We start from the raw sequence: 21,928 nt of genomic DNA, 5'->3' as shown, positions 1-21,928 counted from the left end.
TCACCAGCAATTTTTCATTTTTAAGTGTCACCTTTTAACCAGACGTTTGCGTTTTGGAAAAGACTGCCAATGTTTAATAACCGGCTAAAGTGGTTAGTACGTTAGTACGTCTTTTTTTCCCCATTAGCTTCAATGTGGCAATGCTCACGTTTACTGTGTTTCCTTATTTTGTATGTCTGAACTTTAATTCTACAGTGTGTTGATAACTAATAAATATCTGTGAAAGGAACTGGAGTCTCATATGTCATCAACACGCACAAATGTATGCACGCATGCACGCGGTGATAAAACGCAGCCGTGAAATTACCACCCTCATTTTTATTTACCGTGTGATAAATGTACTTATTGCATATCGCGACAGGCTTAGCAACTTCAATAAAAATGTTGTTAGTTAGTTATACGGACTTACAATCTGCCAGCTTGTTGTCTTCTGTCGTCTTCCAAAATTACAACTGAGCTACGGCGCTTTAGGTGTTAATTCACGGCCGACGTGCAGCCTGGTATGCAAGCTTGGCATTGAAGAGACAGGACACAACAGTGTACCCACCTTTTGTTTTGTTGAAATAAGTCCATGCTTTGGCCACTCTGGTGCGCCATGCTTTGGCCACTCTGGTGCGCTTCTTTTTTTTTTTTTTTTGGGTTGTGCCGCTTTCCCCGCTTGCGTACCAAGCGGCCGCCATTCTCAACTCCCCACGCACATATTTTTTTAACCTTTCCAAATCAGGTTGTTGGCAGTAATTATGCAAGACTTTGAAAACGTTAAACAATTTTAAATATGTTCATTTTTCGGTTGTTAACCCTTTGGCTGCCATTGAAGGTAATAAACGAACCAGACTAGCCCTAAAAATGTACTGTTTTTACATTGTCCATACAACAACTTACTATTATAACAACTTTATATTATAACATTATTAATATTATTCTAATGTTTTTAATTTTATTCCGTAAACTCATTGGCAACCACTGACGGCGATTGAAATCCAATCTATTTGGTCTGTTCAAAAGGATTGGACATCTATCATCATCAATGGCACTGAAAGATGATCCCTGTCATGAACTTGTCAATAATGTTTGACTTCTCTGCAGTGTCGACGCCTGCAACAGGAAGTCATGCAGGAGAGAGAGCAGAGGGTGAACAAGGTACAGATGTCTTCATCCTCATCTTCCTCTACATGTTTTTTTTTCCTTTTTTGCTAGTCTTTTGGATGCGGCACACAGCCATCTGTTTGCCGCTGAAGAAATATGACATGTTATTATTGTAGCACTCGCAAGCTCTTAATGAGGATCCAAAGGGGGTGGATTAGTGACCAGACTCTTTTAATTTAACTGCTGACTTACAATCAGTAGCCAGCCAAAATACTGGTTGGCAATGAACAGGTTCCACTGGACTGACGACGATAGGTGTCCAATCCATTGCCATCAATGGCAGCCAGTGAATTCATATTTTGCATTTTTTTATATTGTTGATAGTTATTATATTTACATATGCCTACTTCCCCACCATAAGTGACCATTACCATAATGTGTAATCCTAATATTACATGTTTTTAGATATTAATCAAGTACATACTTTACTGTAAATATAAGTGAGCTCAAACTTAAAATAATAAGTCATCATAGAATTCTGCTATTTTAAGCGATATTTAGTAAATGAATCCTTCATTACCGTAATGCATAGCTTTCATTAAAATCACCCTTATCATGTCAAAAATGTAATGTATATAACCAGTACTGGTCCGTGGCGCATTTGCTCCCGGCCTCAGAGAAATAATGAATAATTTGGTAACAATCGCAATTTGGCCCGTGCCTCTTGACACATAAATATGTCTGTGTAATCCGAGTAGTGCTTTATGTACGTCGCCCTCCAGTAGTTGGACGCCATTACTGGTGTGTTTGCATACCTATAGCAGCCCGGCGTCAGTCAATGTAAGCAGTAGCGTAAGCTGCTGTTGGCATTGTGCTGCAGGCGGCCACCGACTGAGCCAGAAGAGGAGCCTACAACTAAGTCTATTCTGCATAATACTTTATATGGCTAAAAGCTAGAAAATGAGGCAACAAAAGCGAATGCACTGAGAGTACCATACCATGTGGCAAACTTTGTTGTTATAGACAGTGTTGTCAGTAACGCGTTACTAAGTAACGCTACACACGTTACACTACAACACTAATGTGTTCATTTTTCCAAGCCAGTAATCTGATTAAAGTTAGTTTCCTCAGTGCCTGTGCGTTACTATTTTGTTGTTGCCTCATATTGTATGTAAAATGAAGAATACTGTAGTCATGTACGAAGAGCATTTGAATAGAAAATACTGCTCTTGAGTTTGGGAGTGACATCACATCTCATGTTTTCTCATCGGAAAAAAAAACGGGTCACGTGTATTACCATGCTGTGTGCGCGCCGTCTGCCACATAGCCTGGCTACCTATCAGGATGCTAACAGTAAAGGAGCCAGAGAGATACAATAAACTGCTGCATTTGCTCACTGAAGATACAGCCATTACTTCACATATCCGTCCAGTAAAGATGACAAAAATATCTCAGTGCGTTGCAAACTCTGTGCTGGCTCAGAAAGACTGTCGACCGCTATATACTCGACATCCAATTCAACAAGGAAGCACTTGGAATTACAGCACAACGCATCGCGAAAAAAACTTGAAACAGAGCCGACAGGTAACGAGACAGCCAGTACTTCTACTGTTTGTAACCAGCCTTTATAATATGTGTAATTATGTACATTGTATAGTTGGAGTTTGTAATCATAGGCGGAGTTTTACATTTGTGGGACTGGGGCGAGAAGCATGTTGAAGACTGAAACGAAAGTCACACACTGGACACACTTGACACACTTTATAATTTTTGCCTTTTTATATATTTTCACTGCTATTGTAAATTCTCACTGAAGACATCAAATCTATGAACAAACATGTGGAATGGCAAAAAAAGTGGAATAACTGAAAACAGGTTTTGTATTATACATTCTTCAAAGTATCCACCTTTGAGGTGTCTCCAAACTTTTGGCCAATACTGTATGTACATATATATCTTGTTGTTGGTAGCGTTGGAAAGCTTAGGTTTTAAAGAAATTCTAAATATCCATCTTGCCTCCTCTGATGTAGTTTTGGCTAAGCAAAGCAAAGGATAGTCTCCAAGGTGCTAGTCACATGATCTGTTCGAAAAATGATTTTGACCCATTATGAAAACTGTACGTTGTAGGATTTTTGTTTATTTCATTTTTTTTTTTGTTTTATTGCTTTAAACCTTTTATAGACAACATTTTAACAGCTAGGTCTTTATTTCAAAGGGGAAGTTCAGAATTTTTGACATTAGGCTTAATCTTGGAGTTAACGGGGGTTTAATTAGTCGTTGGACTTTATTTAAACAAACTTCGTGCAGTTTGTCAGTTATTTGTTAGTTTTAGGGCTCCGGAATGGCTAAGCCAGGGCGAGTCAATGGTGGTTGAAATCAACTCCATCGACTAATTAAACCCCTGCCAACTCAAAGATTAAGCCTGAAGTGAAAAACTCAATTACACGCGATTACATTTTTCTGTTATTTTTATGTTGAAGCAGCAAAAGAAGAAAAATTGGTAAAAAGTAACCGATGAGTTACTTTTAAAGTAACTTAGTTGCTTTGATTGTGAAGTAATCAGTAAAGTAACTAGATTACTTTTATGAGGTGTAATCAGTAATCAGTAATTAAATTACTTTTTTAAGTAATCCGTGACAACACTGGCTATAGACAAGAAACTTTTCACAACTGGAGAAGAACTCATTATGCCTGCAGCTAAGGATATTTGCCATCAAGTTTTAGGAGAGAGCGCTGTTAAAAAAAGGTTGATTCAGCGTATGGTGAGTTACATTTTCCTTATACTTAATGTTCGTTTTCAGCCCAGTCGTGTTATTACTGTAATTTTCGGCCACACATTGCTGGTCCGTGAAAAAAGAGGCCCACTTCACACCGGTATGTGGTGCAAAAAAGCTGGGGATGACCGATGTTAATGATGTGAGTGTTATCACTGTAAAAGCTGAAGTTTCTCATGTTAAAATGTGACGTGTACGTTTAAGATGCGAAGTATACAAGGTTAATTGTGGTATTTTTTACTTTAAAACGTGAACTACGGCTGCAACTATCGATTATTTTTATACTTCATTAATCGGACAATTAAGCAATCAGAGGTCACTTTTTTTCAATTACCTTCACAATTTAACTTGAAGTTGATTTCGACATCTTGTAAGTAACAATAAAGACAATGGATGACTATTTCCTTCAAAAACAATATTTTAATTACAGCTCCCTCACTTAACTGTACTGTAATGTACAACTGTACTGTTCTAAGTACATAAAATTTGTAAAAGTTTTTAATAAAGGCTCTGAGTATAAAACAAGAATTTCTCCATACACAAGACAAAAGTTCTGTTTATTCAAAAAAAAATTTGAAATGCTGCTGACAGACATTTTTGATCGACATTTTTTGTGTGTGTGGGCAAAGCGCTGATAAAAATTATGTCAATGACTCGTTTATTTTCTTTAAACACACTAAACAACAAAATTGAATAAGGAGGAGGCTGACTGGAATGAATCGGTTTTCTTTATGAAACAGTTATTCATAAATACAATCCAAATCCACAAAGCACACTCTCTTGTATGACAATTTACTATTTGAAAGGAAGTTTGTGTTGAAAGACTTTAAAGTGCCTGTGACACCAAAAAGCATGTTTATTTCATAATACACGCGGTATTTTATGCCCCTGAATGATATGGACCGCTTGGATGTGTGTGGAAGCGATCGCTATTTTTATTTAGTTTTTTTAATCCCACGCCATGAAAATGAGTGACTTCCGGCTTCGGTCTTGCATTGAGGAGGAGGGCGCTGTGACGTGTACGGTAGAAGACATCCTCTTCACGCTACAGTGTACTGTTGTGTATGAGAACGAAGGATTCAGCTGATTTTGCGGATTAATGTGTTTATTTTTCGCATCATGCCAGCCAAACGGCTGCAGAAAAATCATTCTGTATGAGGGAGAGGCGTATGCGCCTTTTCGGAGTTTCAAAAGGTTCCCATTCACCGTGGATATTGGCCAAGCCCTACTACTGTGGGACCATTGGACTTACGAGGAAGTGAGTAAACATCTTGTTTTGTATTATGTCAAATACGAATACAGCGATTACAAAGTAAACACTACAAACTTCCTTTAAATAAAGGACTACTTACGTTTGATCATTGATAGGCATGTAAAAAGCTCTCCTCATGCTCATTAGCAGAACGTTAGCTGCACAACAACTCCAGCCACCCTCCTCCGGGGAACGAACTGTAAATTGCTCTCCGCCGGGTGGTTTGCCGATCCGGGAAGACAATCAACAACCGGGTCGTCCTGTCAAATAATCCAGGCTAGTTATGTGTGATTTTCCGCTTCGAAGACTTTGAAACATCACTCGGTTCGGGTTAGCATGTCGGCTAGCTGTCACTCCTTCTGGTTTGTTTACATTCTCTGAAGCCGGGGAAGCGAAATGACATATGTCCGATTTAGGTGTCATAAAATATCGTTCGGGAGGTGCGACAGTAAAGGTGAAGTCGACAGTTTTGACCATTATGGAGTAATTTTGCCATGTCATCCTGAATAAATGCATTTTTATTATTTCATATTTCGTTCAGCACAAGACTGTTATTTGTCATGACCATGCCATTTATTTAGCAATTGGGGAAAATACTTGGATAAAAAGAATATCCTGTAAAAATATAGCAGTAAAGAGACAGAAACACTGACATTTTGCCGCTCTCTCCGTCGCGTTTTCCTCGTTGTGAATAGTTCCCCCTTGACGGGCTGACTGGTCCTTCTCAAGCCATTTATATAGCTATTGGGGAAAAGTACTTGGATAAAAAGAATATCCTGTAAAAATATTGGAGTAGAGAAACTGAAACAATGACATTTTGCGGCTCTCTTCGTCCTGTTTTCCTCGTTCTGAAAAATTCCCCCTCAATGGGCTGAATAGTAAAACCAATGAGCCCAGTCTACCGCTGACGTCATCCACCTGTTGGGGACGCTAAAGCCCTATAATGGTAGGCGTGGCTAACCGGCAGATTAAAAGACTAATTTCTCGTCATCTGTGCTTTGCTAAATTGTTGTATATAGTCGAATCGTCTCAAAATATGATTCTAATTCACATAATAATGCCATTTAAGACTTTTTTTCTCGTGTCGTATGCTCTTTAAGTTGTTGTATAAATGGGGTAATGTGTGTGGTTTCTTTATAAAATAAGAAATGAGTCAACTTTACTGTCTAACGATAACTCAAGTGCTAATATGCTTCTCCAAAACAAATTACAAACGGACACTTAAAATATTAATTAGCATGATTGCTAACTAGCTTAGTGATTGTAACGTCTCATTAATAAAGAATCCAAACAATACAATTGGCTTTATTTACTCACCTCTGACGAAGACGCACTGGATCAAACAACACAAAAGACAATCTACCTCAACACTTTGCAATACAATTGATTCAGCAACCCAACAGCGGCAGTTGCAGCACTGAACTCTCTTTCTTGCTCTAATCACTGGCAAATTATCTGGCAACTAATTTATTAACCAATTTTAATCGATTAGTTCTTGCAGCCTTAACTTGAACTTTCTGTTCAAATGTAAGATTTCTTCCATTAAATGGTGTCATTTGTCAGCTTAAAGATGTGAAATTCATCAGATTGAACCTTGAAATCTCGTGTTAAAACATGACATCAAGTTAAAAAAATTCTCATGTTAAAATGTGGAATTTATTCATGTTAACAAAGTGAAATCTCTCATGTTAAAAAAATAAAATGTATCACCTTAAAGACACAAAATTTTTCACTTTAAAACGTGATACTCGTTTATCAAAATGTTTGTTTACTATTGGCTGTTATTATCGGCAAAAGACATCTCATACATTTGAACTGGGAGGGATCCGACATTGATCTGACCTCTATTAAGGCCAATATCAGGTATGGGGTCGCTGCAGCGTCTTGCCCCCGCCCCCTTCCAATGGCTGATGCATGACCTTCAGGCGAGCCACTTAAAGGTCGGCTCGCCGGCGTGCCCGTAACCTCATTTACATATTAGTGTGATTAATGAGCGGCTGGTCGTTTGAAGACACTCGTCTGACTCTGCTGGAGAAGGCACACACTGACCCAACGTTTCTTCCTTCCTCTTCACGACCTGGACGGGGTATGTGGAGTCATTAGCATGGACGAAGGGAGGGAGAGAGCACCATCTCTATCATCCCGACTGGAGGCCATATCCTCACTTCCTGTCCTTAGTGACACGACTAGGATACAAGGTTAGGGAAAAGGAGAGTAAAGCAAAAAACATACGTAGTTAGAGGGTGACATAATCAATACCTGACATTCGATTTGAATATGAACTTGCGGGGGTGGCCCAGCAACAGAATGGTCATGTTTCAGTGCCATTGACGCCAATAGATGTCCAATCTATTTCAGTAGGGAGGCGCAGGCAGTGATCGTTCGTTTTTATCATTAACATTTTATATCTTTTGAAGGAGCATCATGTAAGATCGGTGGCCAAAAATACTACTGCAACCAGGATAAAGATATTGAGAGCTCACCATGCTTTGCAATGGAGAATCAAGCTGCATTATACCAATGTAGCATTTGAATCAGCTCATGTATTAACGTTAACAATGATCATGTGACTATACACCATGTGTCATATACAACCTATGTAAATTACGTACTAAAAAAATGTAGGGCTTTCAGATTGCACTGGAGTTAAGTTCTTTTTTGGCTAGGTATGTTTAAATGATCACTGGTCTCCCAGTCTAAATGGATTGGATGGTTCTCACCATCAATGGCAGCTAATGAGTTAACACTCAACAACGAAAGCAAATGAATGCATTTTAAAAACCTGTGTTTACGTCTTGTTTACTCGATTTCGAGCATCTGAAAATGACGTGATCGGGCCCTATTTCCTATAGCGTGATCGGATGGGGGACATCCTGATGTCCAATCCAATAAGTTTTAGGGAAAAATGACAAAAATGTTATGAGAGTATATTTTCCAACAGTGCCCAAAGCTTGAAATGGCTTACAAAATAAGGAACAAGTGTCTAGGAAGCAAGAAATTTGAGTCTAGGAAGTGGGAAAGAGGTTAGGAAAGACAGAATTAGCACGAAGGACATGTGAGGCAAGCACTGCTTCAATTGTACTTAATTAAAAAGTGAGCGTCACGGATGTAAAAGTCAAACGCTGCTCGATGGCGCGCATTTGTAATGAGCGTCTTAATCGTGCCTCTGTGGAATCCAGATCAACTTGTTGATCTTGTGCTAAGCAACCTTCCGTCATCTGATTATCATCGCGTTTAACGCCTTCTTGGAGGTCAAAGCGCCCCTAAAAAAAGTCAACAAACGATTGCCGCTTTGGTTTTTGTCCAATCAGGAAGAGCTGATTAAACTTCAGCGAGAACGAGACGCAGCCGTGGACGACAGGAAGCGGCTGGAGGCGGAGCTACAGTTGCTGCGAGCTAATTACAGGTAGGAAAATTGTTTAACCCATAGGGGGCGCCTTAGAACAGCTCCGCTTGCCTTGTCTTTTAGTTCTGAGGACCTGGTGAAGGCTCCTCCCCCTATGGACGGGCCAGCCCCACCCCTTCTATCTCAGCTCCGGCAGCTCACTGAGGACAAGCGTGAAGTGGAGGCGGAGCTTCTGCGTTGCCGGGAGGCGGAGCGAGACGCCAGAGAGAGAGTGCATAGGTAGGTGAAGGGTAATATTGACATCTTTTATATACTATACACAAACCTTTCATATTCCAAACAGATATTATCTTTCCCTAGATGTTGTACTGTATATCTTAATGTATTTTCTTTACCACTGTAGCTATTCGGGCATAGAAGTATTGACAGGATATTCCAGTTGTAGTCGACACGGGTGGCAGGTTGTCAGTTATCTTGGATTCAGAAGATATTTACTTGCAGTTACACGAACTGACCACTGAATTGACCTCAATAGAGTATGCCAGCAGAGAGCAATCTTGAAGTTGCTTTGCAGTTAAACCATAGAAACCAGTGCATTAAAGAGAAAGGTACGTTTCAGTAGCTGGCCACTGTAGTGAGCATTATGGACCAGAGGGTTAATAGGGTTGTCCTGGTCACATATTTTTGCAACCAAGTTCGAGTCAGTCACCTGATTTTGAGAATCTGCCGATACAGAGTTCCGATCCGATACCTAGGCAATTTATAAGAGTATTTAATCATTTATTACAAAACCATTTTTACATCTTGTACATCTTATTTTGTTGTTTTGTCGCTCTTAAATTAAAAAAAAAACATCTTCAGCAGCCAATTTTTTTCACCGAGTTGCAATTTTCTAAACATGACGTGCTTGGGCCCGATTTCCAATCACGTGATCGGATCAGGGACATCCCTAATCATTTTACCTCAGGATTATTTTGTTGCTTGTAGCCCTTAACGTGTCACCTGTGACTCCTGGTTGACCCCACGAAAAGACATAAATTCCAGTGACAACCCAGTTTCGGTCCCTACAGAACCTTCTCGCGTAAGCACGAGGATTCAGAGTGACAAAAGGCTCTGGCGGTCATTCGTGATTCGTAGAACCATAGTTACATATGTAACTTTCGTTCTATTTAATCCTGCTAACCAGAGCCAGTTTATCTCCTTCACTGCCATTGACAGCGATAGATGTTAAATTTAGTTGAACTGGGAAGGTTGGCATTGCGTGATCACGTTTCATTGCCATTGACAGCAATAGACGTCCAATCCAATTTGACTGGGGAGCTGGCAACGATCGAACTACCACTTCGACACAATGCTAATTTTCCTTGGCGTATACTTCAAAGGTGCTATGAAATACTACAGCAAGTGATTTTAAAATGATAAAAGACCATATTTTGGAGACAAATCCATCCAAGAAGTGGCAGAAAAGGCTTAATCATAGATCCTAATTAGTCTTCATTTCTCAGCTGCCTTGGTCCCGCCCACTGAAAGGCCTCCAAACAGAAGACGATGTCAAACCCAGAATGAGTTGCAGATTTTTTTAGTCTTTAAGCATGCTATCCCTATAGACTTTCTATTCTCTTGTTACCTTGTGACTGTTCTGTCATTCTGTGAACATATACTAGCTACCACCGCACTAGAAAGCAAGACAGGATAATGACTAGAGATGCCGATCGATCGGGTCCGATCACGTCATTTTCAAAGTATCGGAATCGGCAAAAAAATATCGGCCATGCCTTTTTTTAATATATATATTATATATTTTAATTAAATCATTTTCTAATTGTATTTAACGTTACTGACATAATGTTACACTCATCCAGAGTCTTTAGTTTAGGCATAAAGTAGGGTTATCAAATTTATCCCAATAACGGCGACAATTAATTTATTTAAAAATGTGTCACGTTATATATTAATGTATGCGCTGGACAACCCTCTCACTCGTTGTCGCGCTCAATCTGTAATGACGCCGTTCTACCCATATAGAGAGATAAAAGGCAGCGCAAAGTGAGCAGAGTGAATTTTGGCAGCCTTTGGAGCCATATTTTTATTGGCTAAAGCCTTGCAATCCCTCTCCCTATAATTAGAAATAGCATGGGAAGCAATGCGGGGAAGCAATCTGTCAATTGATCTTTGTCTTACCTTAAGTTATTTCCTAATGTAGAGAAGATATATCAATTGGTAGCACGACGCACAGTCATGGGTGCATTTCCCATCATGCATTTGGGATGGCCACAGTATCATTTACTGAAAGCTCAACAAATACACTAGATGGCAATATTTAGTCACAATACACAAAGTCACAAGTCTTTCTATCCGTGGATCCCTCTCACAGAAAGAATGTTAATAATGTAAATGCCATCTTGAGGATTTATTGTCATAATAAACAAATACAGTACTTATGTACTGTATGTTGAATGTATATATTCGTCCGAGTTTTATTCATTTTTTTCTTACTGCATTGCCAAAATGTATATGATCGGGAAAAATTATCGGGAATGATTGGAATTGAATCGGGAGCAAAAAAAAGCAATCGGATCGGGAAATATTGGGATCGGCAGATACTCAAACTAAAACGATCGGGATCGGATTGGGAGCAAAAAAACATGATCGGAACAACCCTAAAATGACATGATCTGAAAAAAAGTGGGCTTTCCCTGATTTTTGTTTTGTGTGGAATAGCTATGAAATAGTAAAAAACAGACAGATTTGAGTGGTTATCTAGTCATTTTCTACATAAAAAATTACTTTAGCGTCACTTTCATTTTTTGACATGGTCACCATTTCATAGCAGCTTTTAAGGATGCAGTTGTGACATCATCAGTATTTACAGTGACATCATGAGCGTGTCTGTTGAATATGACATCATTGATATTCCCAGTCCGTGGGCCGCGGAGTGTCAGAGGCAAAGTAATCCTGGCAGCGGCGTAACGTGACTTCCTGTCTCATCAGGCTGAAGATGAAGGGATGAGACGCTGATGAAAACAGATTAAGTCGTCCGGGCTCCAACCCGAGGCTTTCTGCTCTAATTTGGCTGCCAGCGGGGGGGCGGGGCCACTGTCAAAGGAGACCACTAGCTGAATAGAGACGAGTGTTTGCTCAGGAGGGACGGGGGGTGCGGGGGGGCGGGCCGCGTCGCCACTGATGGAATCTGCTCCTTATTCCAACTTTTCACAACTTTAGAACCTCGCTAGTTCACAACATCACATGAGATGTTTAAGTCCCATTGACATGGATAGATGTCAAATCTTGCATGACTGTGAGGAATGAGGCAAATGGAATGGACATCTATCACCATCAATGGCAGCTAGTAGGTTAATAATTCATTGTCTCATCAAATTTATCAGGTACAAATGTGAAATTACATTCAAATGTCAATTTTTTTTCACAATAAAATGTGTCATTTATTATGTTAAAATTGTGAATTTATCGTGTTAAAGTGTGAAATGTATCACAATAGAACATTAACTTTATAATTATACTATAATTTAATGAGTGAAAGGCATAGACTTCACTATCAGTTGACGGAACACGGCCAATCTGTAGGGGGCCTATTTTTAAAAACTTAAAATTCAAATATTTTCAAAACCAAAGCCACTAGCAACCTAAAACTAAAACAGGCACCTCCCTTAGGCATATATGAGTCTCCATGAGCAGCATCATCAAAAAATTCAAAGTCCTTCTCTAATAAAATCCCGATTAATTATTTTTTATGGAAGTATAACAAAACTTAAAATGGCTGTAAAATTCTCAAATTTTACGCTAGATGCACAAAAATCACCAGATGCAGAGATAATCACCTATATTTTCAGGCTCCATAGCGACAATTAACTTGTCATATGCAGAGATAATCACCTATATTTTCAGGATCAATAGCGACACTTAACTTATATACGTTTTTGCCCGAAATAGCAACTTAGGTTTTTTTTTTTGTTTGTTTGTTTAAAGTTTTTAATTTTTCACATCAGAAACTTAATACTAGAGGAAAGCATGCAGAATCATTGTAATTTTACTTAACAAAAGCAAAATTTATATTTTATATATACAATCACAACTTAGGTTTAATTACAATGTTACTATTGCCTCGGCATGTCTTGCAGGCTATCTGGCCCTCGTCGTTTTTAGATTGAAATGTTACATAAAATAAAAGACGTAAAATGTGATTCTTTCTCTAAAGTACTCATTTTTTTTGCCAAAAAACTGGAAGTTGGCCGAAAATTACCCAAACATTTGAATGTGAAGTTACACTCTTGTGCATGGATATAACATGGCGGCCATCACAAAATAAAGAGCTTTTTAAGTTGAAAATTCTTGTAAATAAATGCGTACATCCTGGAATTTCTTGAGATATGAGTATAGAACAATCTACATTCTTTTTTTCTTAGAAAACCGGGCAGTTATCATTCATTTTATGTAAATATTTCAAGATAAAGTTGCGATATTGTGTATGGATACAACGTGGCAGCCATCACAAAACAAAGAGCTTTTTAAGTTAAAACTTTGTTGTAAAAAATGCATAAATCCCAGAATGTCTATAGATATGAACGTAAAACATTCTAGCTTTCTGGTTTAAAGCAAATAAAAGGGCAGCTATCATTCATTTTATGTAAATATTTCAAGCTAAAGTTACACTAATCTTTTCCCATTCATTTTTTTTTTCACGTTTCAAAGTGCATGCATTGGGCTATTTCATATAGCAATTACCTTGAATCCTCGATCAAATCACTCGAGACACTCCTGCCTTCTTGTATGCAGTAAAACATTTGTCCTTTTCCACCTAAATCCGGCGTTTATAGCAGTGAAAGCTGCACGACCTGGCTTGGCCCCCTACGGGAAGGCGTGGCGCAATGTCTGTAGGAGCTGTCTTGTCAACTGATGGTGAAGTCTGTGTGAAAAGTTAATTTACCCAAGTCAAAACATGAAATTCTTTACTGATAGACCTTTTAGTCAAAATAGAGCCGACATCTATCGCTGTCAATGGCAGGCAACGAGTTAACCTAGAAACGTGGAATTGACACAGTAGCCTATGACATTCCTCCACCCCTTGCAGTAAACAAACATGAAAGACGTTAAAATACGTCTTTAGCACTAAGTGAGTTAAGATGTGCCTTCTGTTTCAGGTTGGAACGTCTGGTGGAAGTTTTACGGAAAAAAGTGGGCACAGGTAGCCTGCGCGCCGTCGTCTGATTGGTCGGGCGATTTCACTTGATGACATCACCAGGTGACAACACTTCTATCCAGACTCACTTTGGACTGTGAAGGGAAAAAACCCGCAAATAATAACACTCCCTCCCTTTTGCGGTGTCCATGGCGACGGCGGCCAGTCGGCTCGCGCTCGACTTGGGTGTCCCCACGCTCCTAATCCACCCGCACCCCTAATCTGCCTGTTGATAACAAAGAGCGCCTTTGTTGCCGTCCTCTTCTGACGCCACCTGTGGGCGGACGCGCGCACGTGCGCCTTTGGCCTTTCAAACAACTTTCGGGCATTGAAATTAAGGACTGAAGTCCAGATTAACTCATTGGCTGCCATTGATGGCGAACCAGACCTGCTTTTAAAAATGAACTCTTCTTATATGACCACACAATGACTTTGGCCTGTTACCACTTCCAACACTCAAACAAACAACAATCTTCCCACTCCACTTATGGATTTAATGTTATTTTGTTAATATTAAAATGATGACGTTATCATGTTAAAACTTGAGATTTATATCAATAAAATTTTAAACTTATGTGGTTCAAAAGTGAAATTTAACATTGATCATGATAATCTTGATTATCAGGGTGAAATTTGAAATTTCTCATGTTATAATGTAAAATTTATAATGTTAAAACATGAAATTTTCATCATTAAAATGTGAAATTTCTCATTTTCAAGAGTAATATTTGTTGCCTTAAAATGTGAAATTTCTTATGTTAAAACATGATAATTATCTCATTAAAATGGGACATTTGTCATATCCGAGTATAATATTTATCACATTACCAGGCTCAAGACTTAAACTTTTTTACTAGGAGCACAGTGGCCCCTAACTTGAAACTTTGGGCCCCAAGCAGAAGATTTAGGGGCATCCAAAGTAAATCAACATGCAAAGTGTTCCTCTAATTTTCACTGATTAACCGATTTAACTGATTAACTCTTTTCATAATAAATGCATAAAACTAAAAACTACAAACTTATGAATCTATGTTTGATTCTCTATCAGTTTTGACTTCAACCAGTAGGCTGCTTAGAAATTTGTTTAACATGGGAATTTTGTTCTATTTCTTTCACTGTCACCTGGCACTACAACCAATCAGCAACAGATTTATTGATCGACAAATAGCTTGCGAGGACACTGGACAACCCAGAAATTGACGTCCACACGCCACGCTTTGTCAACATTTTATCATTTTAGCAGTGTGCAACCAACACATACTTTATGATACAACTCGGCATGATTTCCGGGACATAAATTAAAAAGCAGCAGTATGGGAAGTTGGTAGTACTCAGAAATGACCTAAAATTTGAAAATGCCCTCCAAATTCCTCGCTAATCAGCGACTAGCAATGACGCACAGGCAGAGGGCGTTGCGTATTGCTGTCGCTTGCCGCTGCAGTAGCATGGCACCCCGTGTGTTGCCTTTCGGCTCAACAGCGATGATTTTCACATTTCGCCATCGCCTCCCGTGTGTTGAGCCCCTGAGCCGGACTTATTCCCCTCGTTGGCCTCCTTTGAAACAGTGCCGACGGGTTTGTTGGAAAGAAAGTAGTCATTTAATGTCCTTTTTGCAATTGTTTGCAAGTGCTGTCAAGTTTTCTCCACTACCTTAATTATAACCAGCTCCACACATCTACCGACTCCACCTACTTTGTCTTCTGTTGTATTTTCCCTTGGCAAACCAGGTCGTTACATTACTGCCAACTAGTGGTTTTAAACGTGAAGGAGTTGTCAGCAACAACAAATAAACAACAGCAATGCTACTGGTCGCGTATGAGCGAGTAAATTTAAAACATACTCATACTAGCTTTAATTTTAGTCGCAAAATGCGACCATTTGGTAGCAGTTTGGAGCCTTGCATTAGCCCTAAATCAAATTAAAAATTTAAATCAAGACAGTTTCATGAAATTTATAAGGTTGAATTGTAAAATTTGGCATTTCAAAAAGTGACATTTTTATCGTTAAACTGTATAATTATTTGTATACATATACAATCTCATGCTCATATAATTTGAGAGATGTTATTTTGCAGTAACATTACTCTTGAGTAAAAATTTTGGCGACTACCCACCTCTGGTGGTCATTACATTTGTGCACCTCGTCCATGAATATGTCAGCCTGAAAGAAATTTCGTCTCTTTTTAATGGCCAAAAGATCCATTCCTCAAAATGTTCTTTTGCTGTCAAATTACCGGCGTTTTAGACCGGACGGAGGTGAGCCCATTCTGGTCAGCCATCACTGTATTTGCGCACTTAGTCAATACATGTGGCAGAAAACACAGACAAGACTGAAAAAGCAGTTTCTGCTCTTGCACTCCTCTTTAAAGGAAACTGCTGTATTTTAAGCCAAAACAACTGTTGTGTTTGATAGAACAATGTGTCTACAGTATATGCTGCCATAGCAGATTCATGGCTCATTAAGCCCCCAAACTATTTTTAATTTGTCCGTCTTTCCCTGGAAACCCCCGTTTACAGATGTTTTCTTTTGTTTCAATCCAGCCATAAAACGAAGGTAATTAATTATATTTGTTATTCAAAATTTCAGTAATTTTTAGCTAAGAATCATTAATTGATGTCTAATATTTCGTTTAAAAATAAAAGAACCACTTTAAAAAATTATTCACTTGCATATTTTAAATTTTTAAACGAATTAAGTCACAATGAAAAAAATGGTTTCTTTAAAAAAGTCACCGATATCTACCTCATACAGTAGGGCAAATAAGTATTTAGTCAACCACCAATTTTGCAAGTTCTCCTACTTGAAAAGATTAGAGAGGCCTGTAATTGTCAACATGGGTAAACCTCAACCATGAGAGACAGAATGTGGAAAAAAAAACTGAAAATCACATTGTTTGATTTTTAAAGAATTTATTTCCAAATTAGAGTGCAAAAAAAGTATTCGGTCACCTACAAACAAGCAAGATTTCTGGCTGTCAAAGAGGTCTCACTTCTTCTAACGAGGTCTAACGAGGCTCCACTCGTTACCTGTATTAATGGCACCTGTTTTAACTCATCGGTATAAAAGACGCCTGTCCACAATCTCAGTCAGTCACACTAGTCGCAAACTCCACTATGACCAAGACCAAAGAGCTGTCGAAGGACACCAGAGACAAAATTGTAGATCTGCACCAGGCTGGGAAGACTGAATATGCAATGGGTAAAACGCTTGGTGTAAAGAAATCAACTGTGGGAGAAAATACATTATTAGAAAATACATACATACAAGACTACTAATAATCTCCCTCGATCTGGGGCTCCATGAACGATCTCACACCGTGGCGTCAAAATGATAACAAGAACGGTGAGCAAAAATCCCAGAACCACACGGGGGGACCTAGTGAATGACTTACAGAGAGCTGGGACCACAGTAACAAAGGTTACTATCGGCAACACAATGCGCTGCCAGGGACTCAAATCCTGCACTGCCAGACATGTCCCCCTGCTGAAGCCAGTACACGTCCAGGTCCGTCTGCGGTTCGCAGGAGAGCATTTGGATGATCCAGAAAGAGGACTGGCAGAATGTGTTATGGTCAGATGAAACCAAAATAGAACTTTTTTGGTAGAAACACAGGTTCTCGTGTCTGGAGGAGAAAGAATACTGAATTGCATCCGAAGAACTCCATACCCACTGTGAAGCATGGGGGTGGAAACATCATGCTTTGAGGCTGTTTTTCTGCAAAGGGACCAGGATGACTGATCTGTGCAAAGGAAAGAATGAATGGGGCCATGTATTGAGAGATTTTGTGTGAAAATCTCCTTCCATCGCCACACGATGTCATGTTTCGAGAGAAGGCGACGCAGGTTTTACCCATTCACAGTCACAATTGGAGACAGTATAGTATAATAATAACAGTCAATATACATGACATTGTGCTGAGAAGAAAAATATAACATTGTTTGCAGGCTGCAACTAACGATTATTTTTATGAGCAAGTAATCGGACAATTAATTAAATGATTAATCGTATAAATGTTGCTTTTTTAAATTACATTCACTATTTAAATTGAAGTTGTTTTAGCCATATTGTAAGTAACAATGAACACAGAATGGATGACTATTTCCTTCAAAAATATTTTATTACAGCTTCCTGACTTAACTGTAGTCTATAACTACTGTTTTTAGTACATAAAATTTGTTGTTGTTTTTTAATGAAGGTTCTGAGTAAATAAAAAGAATTTCTCAGTACACAAATCAGACAAAAGTCCTCATCATTGAATGAATCAGTTTTCTTTGTCAAACAGTTGTTCATAAATATAATCCAAATCCAATTTGAAAGCACACTCTCTTATATGACAATTTACAGTTTGAATGGGAGTTTGTGTTGAAAGGAGACTCTAAGCCAGGGGTCAGGAACATTTTTACCGAGAGAGCCAAAACACCCAACATTTTTGAAAATATAATTCCACAAGAGCCATACAGTGTGTCATATAAATATATATTCTGTTGCCAGCTTGTCAGAGTCTGCTTTATGATCACTGTTTATTTCGTGCGCGCATATGAACGCATCATTCAGGAGCGAGGGCACGCTCAGCTTTTACAAGCAGTCGCAGAGTTTTGATTGAAATAAATCTTTAGAAAACCCCAACGAAAGCCTGACATTGTTACTTGGGATGTTACAGTCATTGCACAGTTGCACACTCACCACTTGGAAAATAACAACTAGAAACATTGTGTGGCGCTGCGCATATTTCCTGGAAGTAGAAACCGCAGCCAGAGAACTTGTAAATAACAGTGGCCGAGACAGGTGGAGCCTCTTGGGGCAGCCATTTTGTGGGTCTCACTCTCCTGAAAGCGGCGACAATTTTGACAGGCGAAATAGTAATGAAAGTGAAACTCATCCACACCTCCGTTCACTTTTGTGGTTTAATTTTCCCCTACGCATTTTTTATATACTCCAATTCGCATTAAGTGGGGAGGGGCCATCTCCGCTGTTGGCTGAGCGGAGACTTAACGCGCGAGACGAGCTAAAGCCCATCTCCATGTAATCCGCGACAGGAGGGCCACCAATGGGCACTGAATTGAAGCATATTATTGCGACGTACGTTTGAAGGTCCAATAAACATGTGTGAATGGACCATCAGCTCATCACAACTCGTTCATGTCAAACGACCTGGCCGTTTCCACATTTAAAATTACAGCTTGAAGGAGATCCAGATGTGCTCATCAAAAGAGCAATATGGCTCGGTAGACATAGGTTTCCAATCTCTGCTCTAAGCTATTATATGAATGGGTTGATGTGTGTGGTTTCTTCATAAAAACAAAATGAGACAACTTTAATATCTAATTCTAGTGCTAATATGCTTCTCCAAAACACAATACAAACGAACACATAAGACATTGATTAGCACAATCGCTAATTAGCTTAGCACTCCTTGCCAAGTAAATACATCTCAACAAGTAAGAATACAAACAATACAAGTGACTTCATTTACTCACCTCTGACGGAGGCGCACTGGATCTAATAACACACACGACTCAAGACACTCTAACAGTTGCATAAATATTATTGATTCAGCAACTAAACCTGAGTCCCTTAGTGAATACTCTCTCTCTCTTGCTCTCATCACAGCGCACACACGCAGCCTCATTACACACAAACATCGACCCAAAGGGGACTGCTCATAGCTGCTGGCAAGAATCAATTATCATATTCATTGGCAACTACTTATCAATCAATTTAATCGACTAGTTGTTGCAGCCTTCAGGAAGCAGTTACTCATTACTTGATTATTCTTTTCACTGAATACTTTTTTACTTCACACGTCTTACTTTTGGGATGATTACTTTTACCTGAGTAACGTTGAGATGAAGACACGCTACTCTTTCTTGAGTGAAATCTTTGGCTACTCTACCTACCTCTGCAATTTAACAAGAGGCTTCCTCCACACAGCATCCGTTTTGTAGCTGCGGGTTGACAAAGGAAAGCGGCTTGAATTTCCACAACACAGTGAGGAAACTAAGGGAAGGAAATGTGCTAAGTACCAGGAAATAGGCCCATTGAAGTTAGCATTGTGCATCATAGGGGCAGAGAAAAAGAGCGCTGTGAAGCCGTAAAAAAGGCCACGAACGAGGTGGTTTTGGATTTTAGAGGGATGAATGGTGGACTGCTATTGCGACAAAACGGGTTCTGATCAACACCTGCTGGGTCACCTGGGTGACCCCAGAATACATCATTAAGTATGTGTCCAAGTGCATCCATGTGTCTTGTACTGTAATTTCCCATGATAAAATGTCAAAAATTTGCTAGGAGGCTAATTATTTTGAGATGGAAATGTTCAGCCCCCCATACACAAGCCAATTGGATTTTAAAAAATGCTGTACTTGGAAAAAATTGACACTCTTTGGATCGGCGTGGTCTTTTGAGAATGCTTGGAACCCTTTTTTGTCATATGTCAGAAGCACAGATTGTCATTTTAGTGTGGATTTTTGAACTTTGCCTGAAAATCCACAATAATTTGTTTGTTTTTCTCTCCTGGTTAATGATGGGGGTTTTTTTGGGGGGGGGGGGGGGTAATATATATATAGAAACGTGTGGGGGGGTGTTCTGTTGTTCGGATAGGTATGTCTGTTGCTGTTTGTGTCTGTTTTTTGTTTTGTTTTGTTTTGTTTTTAGTATGTAAGAAAATGTTAAAAGGGTATTACCTCACCTGCTTGCACCGTATGGGATCAATAAACTAAAGTTTGTCCAAAAAATGTCAAATTCATGATAAAACGTGAAATTCATCAGGTTAAATTATGACGTTCCTCATGTCCGAGAATTATATTTGTCACATTAAAGCATTCACTGCGACTGACGGTGATGGACGTTCAATCCATTTTGACCGGGACTCTTCCGGCCCCTCCCGGTCAAATGGATTGAACGTCCATCGCCACCAATGGTGCTAAAACATGATCATTCAATCCCAGTCCTTCAAATTCAAATGAATTCGACGTCTCCCGCTGTCAATGGTAAGGAATGAGTTAAAGTTCCCAAATTTGCATGGTCGCTCCCCAACAGCCGTGATTGTCAATGGAGCGCTTTTATTGTGAAAGGGTGTCTTTGCTCTTTTGCTGCTTGTGCACAATGGCCGAATTGTTGTCTTATTGCACATCATTCATGCTAAGCCTCCTCGGGGAGTGTGTGTGTGTGTGTGTGTGTGTGTGTGTGTGTGTGTGTGTGTGTGTGTGTGTGTGTGTGTGTGTGTGTGTGTGTGTGTGTGTGTGTGTGTGTGTGTGTGTGTGTGTGTGTGTGGCGGCTCTCCCGGCCCCCCGGCGGGTCCTTCAAAGTTTTGATCCAGAAGGTGCATGCAGCCTTTTTCTCAAATGATGCAAAGAGGGGGAGGTGCCGCCCTGCCAAGACCATATGCTCGCTTTTAGGATACCCCCTCCTTCATTTAATAGTCCGCACTTGTAGATTTTCTTTCCATCTGCACGGCATTACTGTGATGATGCTTGTTTTGTTTTTTCTTGGGCTTGTTCGCAATCAAAAGTCGGCATCCCATAACACTAATGCAAACATTCATTCAAATAATTAATCAATTAAATCTTGATAAAAATGTTCTTGTTCAATTCCATAAATGTTTTTTTTTGTTACAAATTTGGTCAAAATTAACTACATGTCAAATTAGAAATATTGTCTGTACGTGAAATGTCTATTATTAGCGACGATAATAATAAAAAAAATAGATCAGCACAAGTCATACTTACGGACAATGCTTTTCAAAAATAAACATTATGTTGCTGGAATGAGTGCAAATTTGGAAATGCATATATTTGTATATTTGTGATACTATGAACGGAGATATATGTGTGTGTGGACTTTAAATGTCATCAATGACAATTATATTAACCCTTTATAGTGTGTATAGTATAGCAAGTGACTACATTTGGTCATTTTAAAAAACGGTGTGTGAGTGGTTGGCATGCCCACATCACAGTTCCGAGATCAGGGGTTCAATCCTGTAGTTTGTTGGGAATGTGTGACACCCCTTCACTTAAAAAACTTGAATATTAACATTATTATTTTTTTAATTATTTCTTATTATTGTAAAAATAAATTCTAAACATTCATAAGAACAAAGTTAATACATTTAAAATGAATAAAAACAGATATAAGCTCTGGTTATGGTCCCCAAAATACTGTAATTATAAGTTTGTTTGTTTTTTGTCATTGTTGAATGTCTTGTAAAGGGTTAATAACTCAGTATTTGCTATTAAAACACATTTTGGCGGAAAAAATGCAATAGTTGTCTA

At 39.0% G+C, this 21,928-nt stretch overlaps 1 protein-coding gene across 1 annotated transcript in view; it reads left to right on the top strand.

Moving 5' to 3' along the window:
- mipol1 (mirror-image polydactyly 1) overlaps positions 1-20,160 on the top strand; it is a 54,360-nt gene extending 34,200 nt beyond the window's left edge. Inside the window, exons 11-14 of the mRNA XM_057859838.1 lie at positions 1,087-1,140; positions 8,424-8,518; positions 8,582-8,737; positions 13,618-20,160. Coding sequence (XP_057715821.1) covers positions 1,087-1,140; positions 8,424-8,518; positions 8,582-8,737; positions 13,618-13,684 — 372 coding nt within the window. The 3' untranslated portion in view covers positions 13,685-20,160. The remainder of the gene's footprint in view (positions 1-1,086; positions 1,141-8,423; positions 8,519-8,581; positions 8,738-13,617) is intronic.
- Positions 20,161-21,928: the final 1,768 nt, after the last annotated feature.

This window comes from Corythoichthys intestinalis, chromosome 15 (genome assembly GCF_030265065.1).
Source record: "Corythoichthys intestinalis isolate RoL2023-P3 chromosome 15, ASM3026506v1, whole genome shotgun sequence".
NCBI lineage: Eukaryota > Metazoa > Chordata > Actinopteri > Syngnathiformes > Syngnathidae > Corythoichthys > Corythoichthys intestinalis.
This window is presented reverse-complemented; position numbering and strand designations above follow the sequence as displayed.